Consider the following 25,543-nt stretch of genomic DNA (forward strand, 5'->3'; position numbering starts at 1 on the left):
GGAGTAGGGCGGGGTCCGGTAGAGGTGGATGGGCGGGGTCTGGCTGAGTGGGGCGGGGTCCGAGTGATTGACAGGAGTGCTGCGGCGTCCGCGTGATTGATGGGATGGGGCGAAGTTTGGGTGACCGACAGGGCGGGGTCTGGATATGATTGACATGGCTGGGGCGGGGCCTGGATGTGATTGACATAGCTAGAGGCGGGGTCTGGATGTGATTGACATGGCTGGGGCGGGGCCTGGATGTGATTGACATGGTTGGGGCGGGGCCTGGATGTGATTGACATGACGAGGGGCGGGAGAGGTCTGGATGCGATTGACAGGAACGGCTAGGCGGAGCAGACCTGAGAGGGTTGGCAGCGGGTGGAGCCAGGCTGAGAGAGAGAGAAACGAGCGAGAGAGAAAGAGGGAGGGAGGAGAGCAGTGGTGGTTTGCCACCCCGCAGAGATGGCGAGGGCCTGAGACTGGGATACGGAGGAGTATTGCAGGGCGGCAGAGAGGGCTTGGGCTCCGGCCTACAGCCAGCATCCACCGTGAGGAAACAGGAGTGTCAGAGAGGCAGGGGAAAGCCTGCAGAGGCTGGCGGCCAGTCTGTGCAGGGATAGGGAATCTCCTGCGGGAAAGCCTGAAGGGGGAAACCTAATATTTTGGGAAAATCTTGCAGGAGTGAGAAAACTGTAATAAATTCAGCAGGGAAAAAATATCCTGAGAGAAAATCCTGCAGGGGATGGAAGAACATCCTGAGACACATCTTGCAGGAGAGAGAACATCCTGGGTGAATACATCTTGTAAGAAGCAGAACAGCCTGAGATAAACGAATCCTGCAGTGAGAAAGGGAAGAACATCTTGGTGAGGAGAAGGTTGCACACCGAAGAGAACAAAATGGAATAGCTTGTCAGGGAAATAGCCATAGGTACAAGTACTGGGAATCAGGAAAGAAAGGGAGTCTGGTGACAAGAGTGCCACAAGAGCTAGAGCAAATAAAAGCAGCGACAGAGGGCAGCCACAAGAAGAAGCAGAGGAAAATTTTAAAAAGAAATATAGTTGAGTAAGTGATGCACAAAGGACAGTGAGTCGGAAAGACAACCCAGTTTAGGCAAACGGAGGTAGAGGCGCACACAGGTAAGCAGACTGAAAAATCCGAGGAGCTTGATGTGAGAAAGTGTTGTACTACAGGCTTAGAAATTCCAAAGGGGAGTAAGAGATTTCCACCCTAACAACGTATTTGTAGACATGTGTACACATTCTGATAATTCATTGGTAAACATGCAAAATGACCCTTAACCTCACCAGTGAAAGAAACTGGTCATGCATTTACAATAGACAACTAAATGTAATATGTTGTACGGCCTAAAGAGGGGGGAGGGGGATGTGGCCAAATCCTTACTAACTGATTTTGGTTGATTGCATCAAAGAATCCTGGACTTCTGGCAATGGAATTGATTAGACAAGGAAAGTTTTAATGGAGCTACACTGGTGAGAAGGCTTGTTAAGTGAAACAAATGTTGTGTAGATCTAATTTCTTGATGTTGTACATTTGTGGTTAACTCTTATATGCTATGTTATATTGTCAGCTGTGACTCAGTTGTTTGCATTCTTGCTTATGAGTCACAAGGTTCCTGGTTCAAAGTCCCACTCCAAGGGTTGAGCACAAAAATCAATGCTGACACTCCAGTGCAGGACTGAGGGATACTGTCAGAGGTGCTACCTTTTGAATGAGATGTTAAATGGAGACTCAGTCTGTCTGCTTTGGTGGATGTAAGAATTCTTATGACCCTATTTCAAAGAAGATCCCAATGGGGTTATCTCCAGTGTCTTGCCCAATATTTATCCCTTCATTAAATCAGAGAGTATCTGGCCATTAATACATTGTTATTTGGAATTTATTTTGTGCAAATTGCCTTCTGCCTTTTCTACATTACAGCAATGACCGCACTTCAAAAGTATTTCATTGGTTGTGAAGCATTTTGAGACATCAGGAAAAGTATGCACGTTTTAAAAAAATGTTTTATGCTAGCTAATATTGTTAATTGTTCTGTTTCTTCAGGTATTATCCCACTGTCCCGCATTCCCACACCCCAATCCTCAAATGTCAACTCTTGACCTTACAGTTCTTGCAAACTACTGCCCTATCTCCAACCTCTCATTCCTCTCCAAAGTCCTTGAATGTGTTGTCGCATCCCAAATCTGTGCCCATCTTTCGTGGAATGCCATGTTGGAATCGCTTCATTCAGGTTTCTACCCCGGCCACAGTACCAAAACTGCTTTTATAAAAGACATAAATGACGTCCTATGTAACTGTGATGAAAAACCCATCTGGTTTACGAATGTCCTTTAGGGAAGGAAATCTACCATCCCTTATCCGGTCTGGCCTACATGTGACTCCAGAGCCACAGCAATATGGTTGACTCTCAACTGTCCTCTGAAATGGCCTAGCAAGCCACTCAGTTCAAGGGCAACTAGGGATGGGCAATAAATGCTGGCCAGCCAGCGATGCCCGTGTTCCACAAATGAATTTTTAAAAAAAGACACGAAGGACAATTCATAGCACAGTGGTTGGCACTGCTGCCTCACTGCACCAGGGACCAAGATTCGATTCCTGGCTTGGGTCACTGTCTGTGCGAAGTCTGCACGTTCTCCCCGTGTCTGCTTGGGTTTCCCCCAGATGCTCCGGTTTCCTCCCACAGTCCGAAACATGTGCTGGTTAGGTGTATTGGCCCTGCTAAATTCTCCCTCAGTGTACCTGAACAAGTGCCGGAGTGCGGCAGCTAGGGGAATTTCACAGTAACTTCATTGCTGTGTTAATATAGGCCTACATGTAACTAATAAATAAAAACTAAACTAATTATGATTGAGGAGACAAGTTACAAAGAGTTCCAATATTTGAGATGCAAGGTAAATGAGTTGTTTCTGAGTAAGACGGGGGCGTCAAGTGGAATCTCTTCACCCAAAGGGGAATAATTGAATGGTGCAGTAATTTACAAAACACAGCTTTTATTTATTTAGTGCCTTATCTTATTTCATTGAAATGTAAACTGGACAAAAATTGACAGAGAGCCAAAGAAGTAACTAATAGCAAGAGTGGTTGAAAGTTTGGTCAGAGGCTGGTTTAATGAGGATCTTAAGAGTTGAGGGTGAAGTAGTGAGATTTAGGGAAGGAATTCCACCCTCAGAGCACAGCCACTAAAGCTGGGACGAAGGGTAGGGGAGATATCCAAGCTGCCAGAGTTGGAGGAAAACGGCGTTGTTGCAGGGTTAATGAGCTGGAGGAAATTAGACATAGGGAGTGGTTAGGCCACGAAGAAACATCAAGATTATTAGAAGAGGCTGTTGGAGTGGACACCATGAATAAGTTAGAGACAACTTAGAATTGTTTTCCTGGAGAGAGACATGATAAGTTGAAGTAAATGTGTGAAAGTGGGGCAAAGCTATTGTGTTTTTTGATGTCTCTGAAAATGTATCATGTGCATTTGTTTTTCGATCTCTTGTGTCATCTGCCCAGAAACAGATCCCTCAGGTTGGTACCTGGAAACGTTTTGTCTTGTTAACTTCATTGAATGAGCAAACTACCTGATTCCAAAGTAATTAAATTACGTCTTTAGTAAACTGCTTTTTCACTGCAGAAAAATACTCCAGACACCAGAAATTCTGATCAAAACATTTCTCTTATAGAGGGATATATAATTTTGTTGATCAAATGCCCGTGAAAGGGTCCTGATTTTAAGATTTCTTCTTTTAAAGTGATCTATGGTTTTAGATGGACACTAACTAAACTTCCCTCCTTCACTCACCCAATCTGTCCCTAGATTTCCCTATATTCATCGACAGACAGACCTCCTGGGAGGGGCAAGTGCTGCTGTGATGAATCAAGACATGTGCATCCATTGCTGGCCAGGTTCTTACTATGTAGACAGTGAGAAACGATGGGTATACGGCAAACTGTCACTCACGCCGTGCCAATTGTCGTTCATGTCCGACAAAGAGGGGCTCACGCTGACCAGCTTCAAGCTCTGTGCCATCACTGGCATCAAGAAGGAGGCGTCCAGCTTCATATTCAGCTCACTCACCGTGCTGGTGGGCAGCAACGAGAAGCACTGGTTCAGCTCACTGCAACCCAACCGGACGGTGGTGTTCAACGTCATCGAGCACTTCTGGCAAGCACAGCTGTTTTCATCTGAGGGAGTAGAGGTAGAGGCCAGCCCCAATCGCACATCGAAGGGGAGGCAGCTCATCAGCTTGGCCTCCAGCTCTCACAAACGCCTGGAAGACACGGCCAAGGTACTGCATCACCAGGGGGAGCAGTTTGATCGCATCATGAAAGGGCTGGACAAGATCGAGTCAGACATGGACGTGGCAAACAGGTATTGGGGTCGTGCGTATTGCTGTAAGAAAATGTGCAAATTTAAAAAGAAACAGGAGGGAGAAAGACTCTGGGTAAGGGGAGCTAAGGCGGCAGTACTGTATCCAGTGTGATGTAGACTAACTGAAAGGGGACAGTTCAGTCCCACATGCTACTGGAAAGGGAGCATGTCTCTGTGCCAGCTCCTGCAACCTGCACGACACACGTTGGGATAAATGGGAACAATTCATTCTTCCTATCTTTATTATTGCATGTCTACCCCAGAATAAAATCTTCCCCAAGTCACTTGCAGTAGTACTTTCAACCGCCAACAGTCTAATGTTTATTCACCTTATTTCTGCAGCTGTCGGTCTGCTTAGTTGTTCCATTCATCTCCATCGTTAACGTTCAATATCCCCCAGTAAAACCATTAAACTCCCCATTCTGGTCATTTCCTCAGGCCTGGCTATCATCTGACTCTTTCTTGTTCTAGTGTGTACCTTCTGCTGCATAACTGCTTTATTCACCCATTGCTCGATCTGACTGGATCACGCCCTCCTTTGCCAAAGCTGCCTGATAGATCAGGTTCACCCTGGGCTGGAAGGCAAAGGGTACCCCCATCTGCTGCTTTTCTCATACGAACAACGATACAGAGCGAAGGATCTACTGGTTCATCCGGCCTGTCTCTCTCCACTGTACATCACAATGCATTCGCCTCCCTACTCCAGCCAGCAACCACGTCATCGCTTGTGAGATAAAAAGTAGGTTAAAAATCCAGCTCAATTAGGGGGAAAAGAAATCTGGAAAATCATTTTCCCAACCTCTTAAAGTGGGTGCAGGACACCACTGCAACCTTGATTTTAATATTGCAAGATGCCTGCTTATTGTACAGGTGAGCAGCAGTTCAACTCCCCTAACTCATTTGCACCTGTCAACTCTCCAGCCTATAAAGTCCAACTTTCACACAAAGAAATGCAGCAAGTAAGTGAGCACCGCACGAGTCAGCAAACTGCACCACAAATCCACTATTCCCTGAGAAGGAAAATCACCACCTAACTTTTGTTTTGGATTTCCAGGCATCCACAGTATTTTGCTTTAGTTTATAATATCTGAGTTCAGGCCTTGCACAGCCTAAGATTGTGACCCCCTGCTCCTTTAGTACACCACCTTAACTCTGAAACCAACAAGCCCTCTGAGAACTCTGTTCTTTCAATTCTGACCTTTTAAACAGCCCGCCCCCCACACCTAGTCAATTGTTAGCTGTATCTTTAGTTGATTTGGCCATACACTCTTGAATTTCTTCTGCCTATCTTTGTCTTTCCACTTTCCTCTTTCCCCTTTAAGACACTTTTTAAAGGTGATTCAAAACTTGAGGAGGATAGTGTACAACTTCTAAAGGACATAGACAAGTTATGGGCGGCATGGTAGCACAGTGGTTAGCACTGCTGCTTCACAGCTCCAGGAACCTGGGTTCGATTCCCGGCTTGGGTCACTGTCTGTGTGGAGTTTGCACATTCTCCTAGTGTCTGCATAGGTTTCCTCCGGGTGCTCCAGTTTCCTCCCACAGTCCAAAGATGTGCGGGTTAGGTTGATAGGCCATGCTAAAATTGCCCCTTAGTGTCCTGTGTTGCGTAATTTAGAGGGATTAGTGGGTAAATATGTAGGAATATGGGGGTAGGGCCTGGGTGGGATTGTGGTCGGTGCAGACTCGATGGGTCAGATGGCCTCTTTCTGCACTGTAGGGTTTCTTTGATTCTGTGAAGTTGGTGGAATGGATGGACAAGTGGCAGATGAAATTCAATGAAGGGAAGTGTGAAGTGATTCATTTTGGAGGGAAGAACACAGAGACAATATAAAATAAAGGGTTCAACATTAAACGGGGTGCTGGAGTAGAGAGACCTGTGTGTGGATGTGCATTAGTCGTTGAAGGTGTCAGGACAAGTTGAGACACCTTGGTTATTAAAGCTTACAGTAGCCTAGGTTTTATTAAAAGGAGAATACAGTCAAGAGTGAAGTGGTTATGTTAAACTTGTATAAGTCACTGGTTCGGCCACAGCTGGGGTGGATAATTTGTCCAATTCTGTGTGCCAAACTTTAGGAAAGATATGACACCATTCTAGAGAATTCAGAAAAGATTCACAAGAATGGCTCCAGGAATGAGGAACTTCAGTAAATTGGAGAAGTTGGGACTGTCTCCTTGGACGAGAGAAAGTTGAGATGGGATTTAATAAAGGTATTCAAAATCATGAGGGTTTGGACAGAAGAAAGAGTTCCCATTGGTGGAAGGATTGAGAACAAGAGAGCACAGATTTAAGGTAATCTGAAACAACAGAGACATGATAAACTTTCCATTTGGCAAGTGATTAAGATCTGGAATATGCTGCCTGAGAGTGTGATGGAGGCAGGAAATCCAGGCATTCAAGAGGGAATTGGATTGTTAACTGAAAGAGAAGAAAGTACAGTGTTATAGGGGAAAGGTAGGAGAATGGCACTAGGTGAATTGCTTGATTGGCAAGCTGGTGTGCACACAATGGGCCGAATGGCCTATTGTGCTGTAACAATTCTGTGAAGTTTTTGTCTGGTACTGAACAAGTTGTGGTGTTTTTCTGTGTCAGTTCCTGCATTTGTATAACACACAGTGGGATTAAAAAGGAACAATTTACTGCACGCCCACTTGTGTGCAATGTAGTACCTGGACATTGCAGAAGATGTTTATGTCAGAATGAAGGAGCTGGTATTTTGGAATATAGCCGGTTGCGATAGGCAGGTTCAGATTTGCATTCCGGTGCTAGATAAAAGCCTCAGGGTTGACTGAATACTTTCACTGGCTGATGTTCACAGCCAAAAACAAAAAGACCTTGCCAGTGAGTTTGAATTTTTGTTTTCATTTGCATATGAACCTATTGGAACAATAGGATTCTGAATCAGTAACCTCTGCACTAGCAGAGCTGGGTCTGGCTGTAATAGAAATTCCCCAGTGATGGGATGTCATCAGGGAGCCTGCGGTAGCAGCTGTGCAAGTTCAAAACAGCCATTTGTTTATGCTTTATTGTATACTATACTTTTATGTAATAGTCACTTGGTAAGTACAAAACTTGAACATTGTTGAAAGGAGAGACATTGCTGAAGTTTTTCAACTTGTACTCATCAGGGCAAACACAAGAAAGCCAAATTTCAAGTGATCACAACAATATGCATTCATATGACATGCGCTTATACATGGGAAGCTGTTCTCTGCAAAATAAAAGAAATATGTTCAAACCTTGCACCTTCTTTAGAATTGCCTGGGAGCTTGGGGAACTTAGTTTTCCGTTACTTTCTTTATGCCAATATTGGAGCAAATCAAATTGCCAACTAATCAGTACCCTTTTCTCCTGTCCTGTAAATTATTGTGATTGTTTGAAATCTGGTATTCGTGAATTTTTCCTGATGAGTGCAAGACAAAAAATATTTGACAAGTTGTTAGTTTTATCAAATATACAACTTACAAGCGAATGGAAGTAAAGATTGTGGTTATTAATCATAATGGTTTGACCCTTTCCACTATCCTTCATTTCATTTTAATTTTTTTATAGGCGTAATGTTGCCTCCAGCAAATGATGCGACATTTGAGTGGTTCAAGCTGACATTTTATTTTGCAGAGGACAGTTTGGGTAATTGTTGTCTGACTGATACATAAGGATTCAACTTGACTTCCTTTGTATTGGTTAGTATCTTGCAGCTCAGCATGTTACTGTAGGAGCTATGGAAATTTGGTTTCTTTTTATGAAAGCATTTCTGATCTTCGTAGATTAGCTATAGACTTGCTCCAGGACCACGTCCGTTTCTACCCATCTGCAGTCTAACCTAGCTTTCTATGGATTGCATTCTGCAAGGAAGGACCAGCTTGACTCATACAAACATACGGATAAGGAACAGTATTAGGCCACTCAGCCCCTCGAGCCTGCTCTGCCATTCAATAATACCATGGCTGATCTGACTGGCTCCATGTTCCTGTCTACCCTGTAACCTTTCACCTTTATTAATGATGAACCTGCCTTGCTCAGCCTTAAAATATTCAGAGACTCTGCTTCCACCAGCCTTTGACCAAAAGATTTCTAGAGACTCATGACCCTCAGAGAGAGAAAATTCTCCTCATCACTGTCTTAAATGGACAACCCCCTTATTTTTAAACAGTCACTTCTAGTTTTAGATTCTCTGATTAGAAGAAACCTCCTTCCCACATCTGCCATGTCAATATCCTTCAGGATCTTAAACGTTTTGATCAAGTCACTCTTACTCATCTAAAATTGATACAAATCTAACCTCTCCAGCCAAGATAAACTGCCCATTCCTGGTATTACTTTAGTAAACCTTCTCTGAACTGCTTCTAATGCATTTACATCTTTCCTTAAATAAGGAGACCAATACTGTGCACAATACTCCAGATGTGGTTTCACCAATTCCTCTGTAAAACTGATGCATAACATTCCTAGTTTTGTAATCAATTCCCCTCTCAATAAATGGTAACGTTCTATTCTCAATAAATGGTAACGTTCTATTAGCTTTCCTAATTACTTGCTGTACCTATATACTAGCCTTTTGAGATTCCTGCACTAGGACATCCTGATCCCTCTGCATCTCAGAGCTCTGCAATTTCTCACCATTTAGATGAGGAGCTTTTTTATTTTTCTTGCCAAAATGGACAATTTCACATTTTCCCACACTATACTCCATTTGCCAGTTTTGCCCTCTCACTCAACCTATCTATGTCTCTTTGTAGCCTCCTTGTGTCCTCACAATTTATTTTCTTACCTATCTTTGTGTTGTCATCAAATTTAGCAGACATACTTTGTCTCTTCTTCCAAGTCATTTATATAAATTGTAAAAAGTTGAGGCCACAGCACTGATTCCTGCAGCACACCAGGCTGGGTAGCAATGATGAAGGAGCAGTGAAAGAGGTATCCATGTCAGTGTCGCTTGGAGATTATAGTATTCCCATGACGTTGCTGCACTTGTGTTCAGTGGTTAGAGGGTTAGGAGGTGTTGTCAAAGTAAGCTTTTACTGTAGACAGTGCATAACTGCAGGATGATGTGCCAGAGTGGAGAGGTTAAATATTGAGTTCAGTAGCTTGGCTGCAAATCGAGTATACTACATTATTCTGAATAGTATCGAGCTACATCTGTCTATCCAAGGGAATGGCAAGTATTTTATTATGCTGCTAACATGAGCTTTTAGATGGCAGAGAGGCTTTGAGAGAACAGTACTGAGCCACATTCACAGACTGCCATACTCTTGGCGGCATGGTGGCACAGTGGTTAGCACTGCCTCCTCACAGCTCCAGGGACCTGTATTCGATTCCCGGCTTGGGTCACTGTCTGTGCGGAGTCTGCACATTCTCTCCGTGTCTGTGTGGGTTTCCTCAGGATGCTCCAGTTTCCTCCCACAGTCCAAAAGACATGCTGGTTAGGTATGTTGACCATGCTAAATTCTCCCTCTGTGTACCCAAAAGACACCGGAGTGTGGTGACTAGTGGTGCTGTTGGATTTTGCAGCGATAGTTGGATCTTTTTTCAGTCATTTGCAGATGCACATGTGGCGTGATTGTAATCTGGTATTTATTGACTCTGCAGGACATTGTGGGAGGCTAGGGAGGAAATTGCGGGTCCTCTAGCCGAGATATTTGAATCATTGATAGTCACGGGTGAGGTGCCTGAAGATTGAAGAGTGGAAAATGTTGTGCCTTTGTTTAAAAAGGGCTGCAAGGAAAAGCCTGGGAACTACAGACCAGAGAGCCTCACATCTGTGGTGGATAAATTACTGGAAGGTATTTTGAGAGACAGTTTCTACAGGCATTTAGAGATGCAAGGACTGATTAGGAACAGTCAGCATGGCTTTGTGAGTGGAAAATCATGTCTCACAAATTTGATTGAGTTTTTTGAAGGGGTAAGATGAAGAAGGTAGATGAGGGCAGTGTTGTCTACATGGACCTTAGTAAGGCCTTTGACAAGGTACCACATGGTAGGTTGTTGCATAAGGTTAAATCTCACAGGATCCAGGGTGAGGTATCTAAATGGATGCAAAATTGGCATCTTGACAGAAGCCAGAGGGTGGTTGTAGAGAGTTGTTTTTCAAACTGGAGGCCTGTGACCAGCGGTGTGCCTCAGGGATCAGTGCTGGGTCCACTGTTATTTGTCATTTATATTAATCATTTGAATGAGAATATAGGAGGCATGCTTAGTAAGTTTGCAGATGACACCAAGATTGGTGGCATAGTGGACAGTGAAGAAGGTTATCTCCAATTGCAACGGGATCTTGATCAATTGGGCCGACGAATGGCAGATAGAGTTTCATTTAGACAAATGCGAGGTGATGCATTTTGGTAGATTGAACCAGGGCAGGACTTACTCAGTTAATGGTAGGGCGTTGGGGAGCGTTACAGAACAAAGAGATCTAGGGGTACATGTTCATAGCTCCTTGAAAGTGGAGTCACAGGTGGACAGAGTGGTGAAGAAGGCACTCGGCATGCTAGGTTTCATCGGTCAGAACATTGAACACAGGCGTTGGAATGTCTTGCTGAAGTTGTACAAGACATTGGTAAGGCCACACTTGGAATACTGTGTGCAATTCTGGTCACCCTATTATAGAAAGGATATTATTAAACTAGAAAGAGTGCAGAAAAGATTTACTAGGATGCTACCGGGACTTGATGGATTGAGTTAAAAGGAGAGGCTGGATAGACTGGGACCTTTTTCCCTGGAGCGTAGGAGGCTGAGGGGATCTTATAGAGGTCTATAAAATAATGAGGGGCATAGATCAGCTAGATAGTCAATATCTTTTCCCAAAGGTAGGGGAGTCTAAAACTAGAGGGCATAGGTTTAAGGTGAGAGGGGAGAGATAAAAAAGGGTCCAGAGGGGCAATTTTTTCTCACAGAGGGTGGTGAGTGTTTGGAACAAGCTGCCAGAGGTAGTAGTAGAGGCGGGTACAATGTTGTCTTTTAAAAAGCATTTAGATAGTTACATGGGTACGATGGGTATAGAGGGATTTGGGCCAAATGCGAGTAATTGGGATTAGCTTAGGGATTTTAAAAAACAAAGGATGGCATGGACAAGTTGGGCCGAAGGGCCTGTTTCCATGCTGTAAACCTCTATGACTATGAATGTTGTCCAGATCTTGCTCTGGGCTGGCATGGGTTGCTGCAAGTTGCAGGAGCTATGTATGGAGAATGGCCAACTGATTATCTTATAGCCATCCTACCATTAGAGTTTTGTAGGTACAAAACGTCATGACCTAGATAAATGAGAAGCTTCTGGTTACATAATGAAAGGGGAACGAGAAGAGGCCTGTTTGCCCTTCAGTCAGAGTGCTGCTTGCATCTGGATTTGATTACTTGTTATATTTTTATTTTCAGGAACTAATATTTCACTTTAATGATCCCTGAATGCAACCTCCCTGACTAAAATATGTTTTTCTTTGTGTGAATTAGTTTTGTGCCAATTGAAGGAAAGGTGGAAGAGGAGTGGTTGCTGTACAAACTTTTGTTCTGTCCAGTGCACATTCGGGGGCACTCTGGACAACAACTTAAATCTCTGCAGCACTCCTCAGTACAGAAATATGTCTGAGCACCCCGTAGGGCAGGGAAAAAAACAATAGACAACTGGGGTAAGGTGAGGGGATAGAAAGTGCAGCTCAAGAAAAAAATGGGCGTTAGCAGGTTTTTGAAAGCGGGGAGTTCCAGTGGGAGAGGAGTGCAAGAGAAAACAATATTGATGGAGCAGAGGATATGGTGGTGTTATGTTATGTTACTGGGTTAGTAATCCAGATGCTGAGAGTTCATATCCCACCAGCGCTGGCCTATATGTGACACGAGTCCCACGCTAATATAATTGACTCTTAATTTCCCTCTGCGGTGGCCTCTTAAACCAGCCACTCAATCAGATCTACCAGGGATTTCCAGCAGCAAATACACCCCGAGAGTGATTTTTAAACAAAAAAAGATTTAAAGAAGTGGAGTTTGCAGGGTCCTGCTCTAAAGGACGTTCAGACCACGCCAGTATGAAGTCAGGATGAAGATATTGCCACCAGTGGATATGTGGGGTGAGAGAAGTGGGGATGGGGGAAACGTGCACAGTGGAGCCGGAAACTTAAGATAATAGGACACAAAAGTTGAAAAATAGAGTAGAAAAATTAACGTAAAGAGATTTTAGGCAACGGTAATTGTTTTCAAGGAGTTTGAGATAATTTTATGCAGAAAGTATTTATTCCGACCTTTACTTTCTTATTTTACCTTAAGATGCTCATACTGTTGCAATGTGTTCTGAGTTCAGTCTAGTAGTGCTTTGTACCTAGAAAAATGAGATTTAGTTTTGTCTCTGGCTTTGTGATTTAGTTTCATTTTGCTTAAGGGTTTTCAATTTTAATTTAGTATTTATTCCCCATTCGCCAAAGTATTAGATTTTGTTTTTCACATTTTAATTGCATGTAAGGAAGTGAAATGGTTATGTTTATTGACTATTAATCCAGAGAATGTGAGTTCAAATCCCAGCATGGCAGTGTAAGAATTTGAAAATAGTTTTAAAGAAAACACTGGAATTAAACTGGTCTGAGTAAAAGTGATCATGGATTGCTGTAAAAATCCACACAACTGTATCCATGTCCTTTTTTGGGAAGGAAACCTTCTGTCCTTACCCAGTCTGGCCTACATGTGACTCCAGTCTCACACCAATGTGTGAGGTGACAGTGGAAGCCAACTCAAAATGCAACAATGAAGAAGGCCCACTACCGCCTTCTCAGGGCAATAAGGGATACTCAAATCTTGCAAATGAATAATAACTAACGTCAGGCTGTGTAGGATTGTGCATAAATGTGAGTCTCATCTCACTTCAAGGTGCTGGACTCTGAAGTGGCCTAGTGAGCCATTTGGTTATTTCCAATGGCTACAAACATTGTAGGGACACCTTCACCCTCTGCATGGACTACAACAATTCGGAAAGTTCACCAGATCACGGCAACCAAACACCAGCTTTTCCAGCAATTCCCACGTTCCAAGAATGGATAGAAAAATGAAATAAGAAAAAGATGTGATTCTGAATTTGGATTCAGACTTCAGACATTTGCAGATGGATTTTTCCAGTCCATGATCACATGTTGCATACATGTAAAGCCCCGTCACACTATTCCCGTTGGTGTTAAATTTGGCCTTTTTGGTTCTTGGGATGTGGATGACAGTGTCTGGTCAGCAATTATGACCCATCCGTTGTTACCCTGAGAGAATTATGTAAATCTGGAGCTACAGACCAGCAGTTGTTGCGGGTTTCTTTTCCTGAAGTGATCCAATTGGGTTTCAAAACAAACTGACAGCTTCCCACAGTACAATTTTGGTGCAAACCCACAGATTTACTCAGCTTTCCAATGTGACCTTACAAGTCTGGTACCATAACCACTTGGTTAAAATTAATTGGTTAATGCATGCCCTAAGATATTGCTATCAGGAGTTTGTTTGATACCTGGGTGAAGGATCACAAGTTCTACCCTTAATTCCTAATTTTAATAAAAGCTTATGTTAAGTTGAAAAAAATTGCTTCAATATTCTGAGGTGATTGGCCTATTTTAAATATAAGTCACAAATCTATATTTTCCGCGATATACCTCTGTAACAGCTCTTAGAAATTAAAACTGCTGTCAAAAGATGACCAAGAAACATCTTTCTTTGATTTCCTTGTGACAGACTGTTAACCGAGCTGGAGTCTCCGCCGTGGTGGCCATTCAGTAATCGTCTCCGAAAGGCTCAACAGGAAACAAAGAGTCAGCCAGAATACTCGCCGTCTGCCTCAAAGGCTTTCGGGAAGGAAGGCTTGATATTAAAAGTCCCAGTCCTTTACTCCCAGGGTCCGGACCCCAACCTCAAACAGGGCGCACTCGCAGTCCTTTGCTCAGGTCTGGAAATCAGTGATTCAAATGAGCAGCTTGTGCACAAGTACCGACGGGAGGATGTCGACGATGTTAAAGTGCAGAGCCCATATGAGATAGTTGTCCGCCAGAGGTTCATAGGGAAGCCTGACATCTCCTTTACCCTGCAGTCTGCGAGGATGACTGATGTTGTTTCTGTTGTAGAGATACAATACTCCAAAAAAGTGCAATTCCGAGAGGACCTGTTGGGGCTCTTCAAACCAGAGGACTCCCCTGTTTCCGAGAACCTCGGCATGGGCAGTTCCATATGGAATGCAGGTATGGCAAATTTCAGTTTGTAAGGGCCATGGTCATTCTGCCTGAGGTGACGCAATGCAATAGCATTTCTGAATCAAAAGTAGCTACAAACTAGGAACATGTCAGAATATTTAGAGAAGGCAAAAAAAAGGTTGGCGCGTAAAGTAAAAACCCATGGAATTGGAGGAAGTGTATTAGCATAAATTGAAAACTGGCTGTCACATAGAAAACAGAATTGGAATAAGTGGGTCCTTTTGAGATTGGCAAGATGTAACTTGTGGAGTACTGCAGGAATCAGCTGTTGGCCCACAATTGTTCACAATTTACATTAATGACTTGGAGGAAGGAAGAGAATGTAAGGTTTCCACACTTGCTGCTGATATAAAGCTGGGTGGGAAGGTGGGTTGTGAAAAGGATATTGTGATTCTGCAATGGGATATATATAGATTGGGTGACTGGGCGAAAACCTGGCAAATTAAGTTTAATGTGGGGAAGTGTGAGGTCATGCATAATCAAAAGGCAGGTTATTATTTAAGTGGAGAAAGACTGTAGGTGAGTGAAATACAGAGGGATGTAGGTATTCTAGTGCATGCATCATTAAAAAGCTAGCAGGCAGGGCCAACAAGTAGTTAAGACAAATGGCATTTTGGCCTTTATTGCAAAGAGGTTGGAGTTTAAATATAGGGAAGTTTTGTTGCAATTGTACAGGTTTTTGTTGAGGCCTCACCTGGAATACTGCATACAGACAGCATTGGTCCTCGTACCTAAAAAAGGATATCGTGACATTGGAAGCTGTCCAAAGGAAATTGACCAGGCTAATTCCTGGGATGAGAGGGTTGTCCTGTCAAAAGACATTAAATAGTCTCTTGGAGTTTAGGAGAGTGAGGGGTGACCTTATTTAAATATATAAGATCCTGAGGGGGCTTGACAGGGTAGATGGTGAGATGACATCACTAGTGGGGCGGCACGGCACGGTGGCACAATGGTTAGCACCGCTGCCTCACAGCGCCAAGGACCCGGGTTCGATTCTGGCCTCGGGTCACTGTCTGTGTAGAGTTTGCACATTCTCCCCGTGTCTGTGTAGGTTTTCTCCAGGTGCTCCGGTTTCCTCCCACAGTCCAAAGATGTGCAGGTTAGGTTGATTGGCCATTCTAAATTGCCCCTTAGTATCAGGGGGACTAGTTAGAGTATGGGGTTATGGGGATAGGGCCTGGGTGGGATTGTGGTCAGTGCAGACTCGTTGGGCTGAATGACCTCCTTTCTGCACTGTAGAGATTCTATGATTGTGACAGAATCTTGAAAAAGGGGACACAGCTGCAAGATAAAAGTGAGGTGCATAGAAATTTCTTCTCACAAAGGATGGTAAACCTCTGGAATTCTCTGCCCAAAAGAGTGGTGAAGGCTGGATCATTAGAAATATTTAAGGTGTAGGTGGATAAATATTTGATAGATCGAGGAATAGAGGGCTATGGGGAGATGGCACAGGAAAAGAGTTGAGGTTGGCATAGATCAGCCATGATTGTATTGAATGGTGGGACAGGTTTGAAGAGCCTGGTGGCCTATTGCTTTTATTTCTTGTGTTCCTGTGTATCTTTTGATCCTTGCCCTTCCTTAACTAAATCTAGTCTGTTGAACTTGTATACTGTCCTCATCAACAGCCTTCCCATGGCAACGGATTCCACAATTTGATTACTCTTTCTGTGGAAAAAGTACCATCTAAAATCACCACCTACTTCGAACTTTAAAATTTTTTATGTTGTGGGACCTGGTGTTTAAATTCCCAGAATGATAAAATTATACAGCACAAAGGAAGCTGTTCTGCTCATCATGTCTGTGCTGGCTCTTTGGTAGCGCTATCCAATTAATCTCACTGCCTTGCTCTTTCTGCATATCCCTGTAAATTCCTCCACCTTTTTATCCGGTTCTCTTTCTTTCTAATTTCTCTGCTAATGACCTTTCTGTCACGTTGATCAAATTTCCTCTGATGTGAGGACAACAATCTCAAGTCTTCACCTTCTCCCGCCTCTCCACATGATTGAAATCTCTCACTCCTGGTACCATTCTGATAACTCTCTTCTGCACCCTCCCCAAGGCCTTGTCACGCTTCCTCAGTGTGGTGCCCAGAATTGAACACAATACTCCAGCTGACGCTGAACCAATGTTTCATAAAGTTTAGATTCATTTCCTTGCTTTTGTACCCTTATGTCTCTATTAAACCAAGGATCCAATATGCATTTTTGTTAACAGCCTCCTCAACTCGATCTTCTTTTGGAAACAGAAACTAGAAGCAGGAGTAGGCCATTCATTATGATCATGGCTGATCATCAAATTCATCCACATCACATCCATCCAGAATAGAATTAAAAAATTGGAATAAACTTCATTTAGAATAAAGTATTTAATGAGAAAGGGGAAAGAAAACATGAAAAAACAGTCAGTTTGCTTGTGCATTGGGTGATCTCGTGTACAAAGGCTTCAGTGCAGGTGAGTGAATATGTGAACAAGGAAGGAGTTTACTTTGTCAGACACCTTTTTCAAGTCCATATGCACAATCTTCATCCAATACCCCTATCCAACCTCCCAACTGCTTCATCCAAAAACGGTAAGTTAGTCAATATGATTTGTCTTTAACACAGCCCCACTGAATTTCATTTATTAGCCCATTTTTTTACAATTGCCAATTAATTTTTCCCCAAGTTGCTGCCCTTAATAGCTTTCCTGTCACTGGCATTACAGTGACTGGCCTGAAGTTACTGGGTTTTTGCCCCCTCTAATTTTTGAACAGGGATATAACTTACATAGTCCCCAAATCCTCTGGTACCATGCCATATCCAAGGATAATTGGAGGTGGGCAAAGCCAACTTTACTTCCCTTAAAATGTTTGCCAGCAAGACCCATAACTTCCCTAATTAGCAATATCCAATAGCCTTCAAAATAAGTTTTATTTTTTGATCTCAAAACATATCCCTTCCAATTTCTTCCCTTCCTCAACCTCCTTCCTTTCACTATCCTGTTACTGTTTTAATGTTTATTACAGGCATTTTGTTCTATTATATATTGGCCTCAAATCTAGCCTTCACTCCTTGTCCCTCTTATTTCCTCTTTTAGATATTGGGCGGGATTTTACAGCCTCACTCAAGCAAGACCGGAAATTCCTGCCCAAGGTCAATGGATATTTCCATTGTCCACCCCTCGCCTGCTCCAATTCTGTGGCAGGTGAGGTGGTAGAATTCCGGTGATTATCTGTGCTCTTATATCATCTTGGTTCTCAAACCCTTACTCTTATCGTAAGCTAACTTTTTCTGTTCCCTGGTGGCTTGGTCAACATTTATCCCTCAACCGGCATCAATGGAACCAATTATGTGGCCATTGCTTTTTGTGGTGATTTGCACCCAATTTGAATATGCACCAAAGTGGTTGTAAAGTACTTTGCGGTATCCTGAGATTGTGGAAAATGTTATATAAATACAAGTCCTTCATGTCTCCTATTTTCCTTTCTCTTTTTTGAGATATGAACATAAGTTCTGTTATGAAGAACCCAACGCCCTTAAATTGGTTGGAAAATCTAAGCTGGCCAAGTTGACCAAAATCTTGTGACAAGGAATAAGATTTACCTTTCTTACTTTGCATTAAATACAGTAACAGCTATGTTAGAGATGGTCATAATGAGGGATAATCCAAAGGTTCAGCTGTGTTCCTCAGTAGAAGATTTGCCCCCTGAATTTTTGTCTCTGATTTAGTACCAGAATTAGATAGATTTGAATTTTCAGAAATAACACTTATTCGAGACATTTGAGAAGTTATAACCATTAGTATCAATGTTCATTGTGATGTGGCTACAAAAACAGGCCATTTATTCGGGTATTTTCAGAAATTGGTTTATGAGATAAATTTACAGCCATCCAAATCTAGAATATGTCGGAAAATACAGGACCAGGGAAAACTCTAAAGTGTCTTTTAGAGTCTTCCCTGGTCCTGTCCCAAAAACTACTTTTTCTGAACCGCGGATTCCTTCATGTATCCCAGCTTCCTTGAATGTTTCTGCTTCCAGATGCACACTTTCCACACTTTGTGTAGTCACCTAAACTGTCGATGTAACATAATTTTTGTAACTTAATCTGTTGACGCTCGAGTTTGTGGCAATCTCAAAAACATTACCAGGGTTTGATTTCTCCATTGCTTAAAGACCCCTGGATGATATCTGCCCTGAACCTTCTATAGTGACAATGTGCTCTTGGAGCCTAGCTATGAAAGATAAATTGTTTTGAAATAAAGGTGCACGAGGTGATAACTGAAAGCTTCATTAAAGAAGCAGTGAGCTTTGAAGTGGGTATGTCGCATTAAGACCAAGAAGGTGAGCAAAGAAGAGCATTAAGGAGGATTAAGTTGGACTGTTGGAGGTTGCAGAAGGAGCCTCTGGAAGAAATAATAAAAGATGACGATTGCGATTTTGTTACTATGCCAATAGAAATCAGCAAGGAGTGAGATAGTGGGTGAGTTGGAATTGGTGTGGATTGAGATGGAGTTGGGAGTGGCTGGTAGGTGAATTTTGGAGAAGTAAGACCTGAAGGTGCTGAATAGTGGTAGAGAGAATATTATGAAGTTGTTGGTAGATGTCACTTTGGTAATGCACCATATGTGAAGTTTGAAGACAAAATGCTAATAATCTTAAGAGCAGTTAAGACTGACATTTTTAGAGTGGTTCTTAACATTAACTCTCAAAGTCACAATCAAGGATAGATTTTGACTGTGTGATAGAGTAAAATAGTAAGTGATTTTTATTTCCATGTATTCAGTGAAATTCTGCATCAATCATGATTTTATATAAACTGCCCAAACCAGTGAAAGGCAAATTGCGGACTGAGGTAGACGCTGCTTCCTATTCTCTTGTCATGGTTTCACCTGAAATGTTGTTTTATAAATACCTTCCTTTACTATTTACCACCATACAAATCTTCGCTACCTTTCAAGTTTCTTTACCCTTCCTCATAAATCAGCGCCATGAATCGGTTCTCAGTGGCTTTTGTTTGCATGGCCTGCAGGGTTTGGATTATCCTCCTTCAGTGACTGATACAGATGCACTCTGATCCCAATAAATAGCAGCAATTGATTTGTGTTTGCATTATTTCTGCAGCCACTGGTTTCTTGGATAGAGTTATGCATCCTGTTTCAGCGAGCGGTGGTCAGATGTCCCAACAAATGTCTGAGCAGACAGTTTCAGAGGCTGAGGCCCAAGAGCTGAGACAGGTGAGTGCATTTCACTTGGATACTTTTCATTTATGGGCTTAATACTATATGATGGACAGGCTCTTAAACTTCATTACTTGTGTAGATTCTAGTGATTAAGTAACTGAATGCAATGTACGCTTTTAAAATCATTGTTACTTTTCTGAAGAATATTGATGGTAACTAATTTTCAGAGTGGTACATTTAGCCCATGTAAGAAAGAAGTGCGGCAAAACAAGACCAGGTAATGGACCATGACTGGATGAAATGCAGGTGTAATAATCTGCTACTTGTCTTCACTAAATAGAGTGTCCTCACCACTATATTCCATTCTCTCACGCAGACGGTTTCATTCTCCTGATTCTCTCTCTGTCTCTTGCTCACTCACATTCTCTCTGGGACATAACGGTGGCACAGTGGTTAGCGCTGCTGCCAAATAGCGCCAGGGACCTAGGTTCGATTCCTGGCCTGGGTCCCTGCCTAGGCGGAGTCTGCACGTTCTCCCCATGTCTGTGTGTGTTTCCTCTGGGTGCTCCAGTTTCCTCCCACAGTCTGAAAGATGTGTTGGTTAGATGCATTGGCCATGCTAAATTCTCCCTCATTGTACCCGAACAGGCACAGGAGTGCGGCAACAAGGGGATTTTCCCAGTAACTTCATTGCAGTGTTAATGTAAGCCTACTTGTGACACTAATGAATAAACTTTAAGCTCTTCCATTAGATCAAAAGGGCTAGAGCTGTATATGATGTTTCTCATATGAAACATATAAAGTACATCAATTCATATAGTGCCTTATTGGGACATCAAAACTTCTCATGAAGAGTGCAGGAAGGCATGCCAGGGGCAGTATCAGACATAACTAAAAACGATGTGTCAACCTGGTGAAGCAACATCAAAGGACTAATTGTGTGCCAAACAACATAAGCAGCAAGCAACAGACAGAGTTAAGCAATTCCACAATGAACTGATCAGACCTAAGTTCTGCAGTCCTGCCACATCCAGTCATGAATGGTGTTGAACAATTAAACGATTCACTGGAAGAGGAGGAAGCTGCATAAATATCCTCATCCTCAATGACGGGGGAAGCCCAGCACAAAAGATAACGCTGAAGCATTTGCAACAATCTTCAGCCAGAAGTGACGAGGGGATGATCCACCTTGACTTCTTCCGGAAGCCCCAGCGTCACATATGCCAGTCTTCAGCCAATTTAATTCACTCCACGTGATATTGAGAAATAGCTGAAGGCACTGGATACTGCAAAGGCTCTGGGCCCTGACAATATTCCAGCAGCAATACTGAAGACTTGTGCTCCAGAACTTTCCATGCCCCAAGCCAAGCTGTTCCAGTACAACTACAATATTGGCAACCAACCGTCAATATGGAAAATTGCCCAGGTATGTCCTGTGCACAAAAAACAGGACAAATCCAACCCAGCCAACAGTCTACTCTCAAGCATCAGTAAAGTGATGGAAAGGGTCATCCACAGTGCTATCAAGCACAATTGTTTGGCAATACCTGCTCACTGACACTCAGTTTAGTTTCTACCAGGGCGCGCCACTCCTGACCTCATTGCAACCTTGGTTCAAACATGGACAAAAATTCTAAGCTCCAGAGTTGACTGTTCTTGACATCAAGGTTGCATTTGACCGGGTGTTTGGCATCAAGGAGCCCTTGCAAAACTGGAGTCAATGGGAATCAGGGAAAACTCCATTAGTTGGAGTCATGCCTGCCACAAAGGAAGATAGTTGCAGTAGGTGGAGGCCAATCATCGCAGTTCCAGACATCACTGTAGGAGTTCCTCAGGGTAGTGTCCTAGGCCCAACCATCTTCAGCTGCTTCATTAATGACCTTCCTTCCATAATGAGGTCAGAAGTGGGGTTATTCGCTGAATGGTTGTGCAAATTCAACACCATTCATGACTCGTCAAATACTGAAGCAGTCCATGTCCAAATGCAGCAAGACCTGGACAATATCCAGGCTTCGGGTGACAAAATTTATGCCACAAGTGCCAGGCAATGACCATCTCCAACATGAGAGAATCTAACCATTGCCCCTTGACATTCAATGGCATTACTATTACTGAATCCCCCTTCCCCCTATCAATATCCTGGGGCAGGGGGCGGGGTGGTGGGGGTTACCATTGACCAGAAACTGAACTGGACTAACTATATGAATACTGTGGTTACAAGAACAAGTCGGAGCCTAGGAATCCTGTGAGTAACTCCTGACTCCCCAAAGCCTGTCCACCATTTATAAAGCACAAGTCTGGAGTGTGATGGCATATTCTCTACTTGCTTGGATTAGTGTAGTTCCAGCAACACTCGAGAAGCTTGACACCATCCAGGACAATGCAGCTTGCTTGATTGGCACCCCATCCACAAACATTCATTCCCTCCATCACTGATGCACAGTGGCAGTAGTGTGTACTATGTGCAAGATGCGCTGCAGGACCTCACCAAACCTCCTTAGACAACACCTTCCAAACACATGAATGCTACCATTGGGACAAGTGCAACAGATGCGTGGGAACACCACCACCTGCAAGTTCTTATCCAAGCCACCCATAATCCTGACTTCAAAATATATCACTGTTCCTTCACCGCGCTGGGTGAAATCCTGGATCTTCCTCGCTAACAGCACTGTGGCTGTACCTCCACCATATGGACTGCAGCGATTTAAGAAGGAAGCTCACCACACCACCTCGTGGGCAATTAGGGACGAGCAATATGCTGGCCTAGCCAATGACTCTCACATCCCATGAACTGAATTAAAAAAACATTCTTCCTGGCAGTGACCTGTTGTGGAGGCAAATACAGCAACTGTGTTGCAGCTGCATCTCACAAACAAGGAGGTGAATGACCAATTTATTATCAACTTGTCACCCTATTTGGTTCTCTCTTCCTTTCATGTATGCTTCCTTTCTCATACAGGACTCTCCTTGCAGAATTTCAAACATGGCTTTAGGGGGTACGTGAGCTCTTTGTCTTGTCTCTTCGCTTTTCCCTCTTGAACATGTGTTCCCTCTCTTCATTCCACACCTGCTGCTGTTCTTATTATTTATTATTTTTATTGTTTATTTGAGTGCCACCAATAGGCTTACATTAACACTGCAATGAAGTTACTGTAAAAATCCCCTAGTCGCCACAATCCAGCGCCTGTTCGGGTACGCTAAGGGAGAATTTAACATGGTCAATACCCCTAACCAGCACGTCTTTCAGACTGTGGGAGGGAACCGGAGCACCCGGAGGAAACCTATGCAGACATGGGGAGAAGGTGCAGACTCCGCACAGACAGTGACCCAAGCTGGGAATCGAACCCGGGTCCCTGGTGCTGTGAGGCAGCAGTGCTAACCACTGTGCCGCTGAGGCTGTGTTTTGGCATCATGCTTAGTTTTTTGTTTTGTACAAACTTGCGTCCCATTGACAATGATTTTTTTTGACACTGGCTAGTTTGTGGTGATCTGACTTTTCTCCTGAAGACACTGACTCCTTCTAATGTATGAACTGTCTTCTCGTACCATTTCCAGTGACAATGCCTCATCGGAGAGTCTGGATGGTACCTTTGTCATGCACTATGCTGTGAGAGTAGTCTCCTGCTGCCACGCTCATTGCTATCTGTGAACTCAGTTTAACTATTACTGCTGCACCAAATTAACACCTGATACCAGTTTGAATCTCTATAACTATCCTGTGTGTCTTGTTCCTTCAGTGAAGAGAGAGAAAATTTGCATCTTTTCACGACCTCAACATGTCCAAAGCATTTTATAGCCAATGAAGACTTTTGAAATGTAGTCATTGTTGTAATATAAGAAAAGGCAGAAAACAATTGGTGTCCAACAAGGTTCTCACAAGCAGCAACAAAATTAACGTTTTTAATGAGGTTAGTTGTGGGAAAAATATTGGCCAAGATTTCCCAATACCATCATGGAGCTGTCAGCTGCACCCAGTTTAACATTTCAGTATTCTGTCAGCATTGCTCTAAGTGTCACTCCAAATGATCTGCTCAAGTCTCTGGAGTGGGTCTTGAACCTACGACTTTTTGATTTGGATGCAAGAGTTACCAGTGAGTCATAGATGACGTTCTGTTACTAAGATTTGAGTGTTTTGTCAAATCACAGGTACAGTAACTCTTGTTCTAGCAGAAAGTGATTTTTTTAACAAAAGGCCGTTGGGTATAAAGATCAAAGAGACATTGTGCGGAATTTTACCGGCACGTCCGCCCGAGTTTTGTATGATCCCGCCCGAGACCAACAGAGAATGCCGTTCTTCTCCGAGCCTCGTCCGCCTCCGGAAACGGGGCGGGCATGCTGGTAAAATTCCGGCCATTATCTGCCCCCTCAGGAGGACACAATAGATTCCATGATATCAGTCAAAGAAGAACCAGGGAGTGCAAATAATTAGATAGTACTTATAAAGAGCTGGCACAGTCTCAAAGGACTGAATGGCCTCCTCCTATGCTATAAGCTTCTATAAGAGTTTGTATTGTTCTTCATGTCCCTAGCAAACATTTCAACCAACACCCCTTTTTTTTAAAGAAAAAGAAGCGAATTGATTATCTATGGATTTATTTCATTGCCGTTTCTGGCACCTTGCTGCGTGTAAACTGGCTGCAGGGGTTGTGTGTTTCCCGACATTACAACTGTGACTATACAGAATTTGCTGTGAAGTGCTTTGAGATGGTGAAAGGTGCTTCATTTAGGCAAGTTAATTCTTTCTGAGCAGCTCTTTCTTGTCCATTTTGAGCCATGTCTCCCGCTCTTACCACTGAAGTACGTCTGTCTCTGTGGAGAGGTAATCGGTAAGAGCTGACACAAGGGGGCTCCAAATACATTCTGTAAGCAGACCTGCTGAAACACTACACTTTATTAATATGAGATTGGCTGCAGTAAATGTTTCCTCTTGCGGAACAACTGAAGGATTACACGTTCATGTTTGCAGAATCATCAGATACAGCCAGACCTGATTATGCTGAGCTGCACTCTTCACCTCTACTTAAAATTGGAGTCATGTATTTAACTGAGACAAATCTGTAAAACCAGCCTAAAGATCACAGAGAATTAAAAAGACACACTTCACCATCTTCTGTAAAACTTGTGAATGAACAATTAAATGTTTCATACAAGTATCATTTTTGTTTAAACTGGTTATATACTGAAAGGAGTAGATGGAAAGCACTGAAACAGCGTTAATATCCATGTCAGTCACTGACTGGAGAGGCTGAGATCTTTGATTCAGTACTTAATAAGCCAGTAAGCAACAACATGTAAAAAGAACAGGATACTGGAGGTAAAATGATCAAAACAGCACAGCTGCGTAATACGTGTACAGAGCTGATGAGGAGACTGGCACTGGGGTTCAGATTTTATGTAAAAATATAGATTTAATGACCAGCTTGATTGGAGTATTCCCATTCACTGCTGTTGCTGCATTTCAAAGATGCTGGGTTTCCTGTGGTGTAGCTCACCGCAAATCGAAAGAGCTTGTAGGAGTGGGTGGCACGGTGGTGCAGTGGTTAGCACTGTTGCCTCTCAATGCCAGGGACCCAGGTTCAGTTTTAGCCTTGGGTGATTGTCTGTGTGGAGTTTGCGTGCTCTCTCCATGTCTCCATGGGTTTCCTCCGGGTGCTCCGGTTTCCTCCCACAGTCCAAAGATGTGTGGGTTAGGTTGATTGGTACTTCAAAAGACATACTACTCAGATTAAAGGGGAAAGGATGCAGGAGGAGATAGTCGAGTTGCAAATAGACTTTTTTTTCCCTGTAATAAGTGTTTTTTTTTCCCCTGTGCATAGATAACCAGAGAA

The 25,543-nt window shown here is 43.1% G+C and overlaps 1 protein-coding gene across 2 annotated transcripts in view; it reads left to right on the forward strand.

The window, feature by feature from the left end:
* The first annotated feature begins 334 nt into the window (after positions 1-334).
* snap47 (synaptosome associated protein 47) overlaps positions 335-25,543 on the forward strand; it is a 39,292-nt gene continuing 14,083 nt past the window's right edge. Inside the window, exons 1-4 of one of the 2 annotated variants that reach the window (XM_078215867.1) lie at positions 335-1,116; positions 3,801-4,355; positions 14,041-14,540; positions 19,654-19,766. In XM_078215867.1, the coding sequence (XP_078071993.1) occupies positions 3,856-4,355; positions 14,041-14,540; positions 19,654-19,766 (1,113 nt within the window). In that variant the 5' untranslated portion in view covers positions 335-1,116; positions 3,801-3,855. The remainder of the gene's footprint in view (positions 1,117-3,800; positions 4,356-14,040; positions 14,541-19,653; positions 19,767-25,543) is intronic. The other variant, XM_078215868.1, reaches the window with a different exon arrangement.

This window comes from Mustelus asterias, chromosome 7 (assembly GCF_964213995.1).
Source record: "Mustelus asterias chromosome 7, sMusAst1.hap1.1, whole genome shotgun sequence".
Classification (NCBI taxonomy): Eukaryota; Metazoa; Chordata; class Chondrichthyes; order Carcharhiniformes; family Triakidae; genus Mustelus; species Mustelus asterias.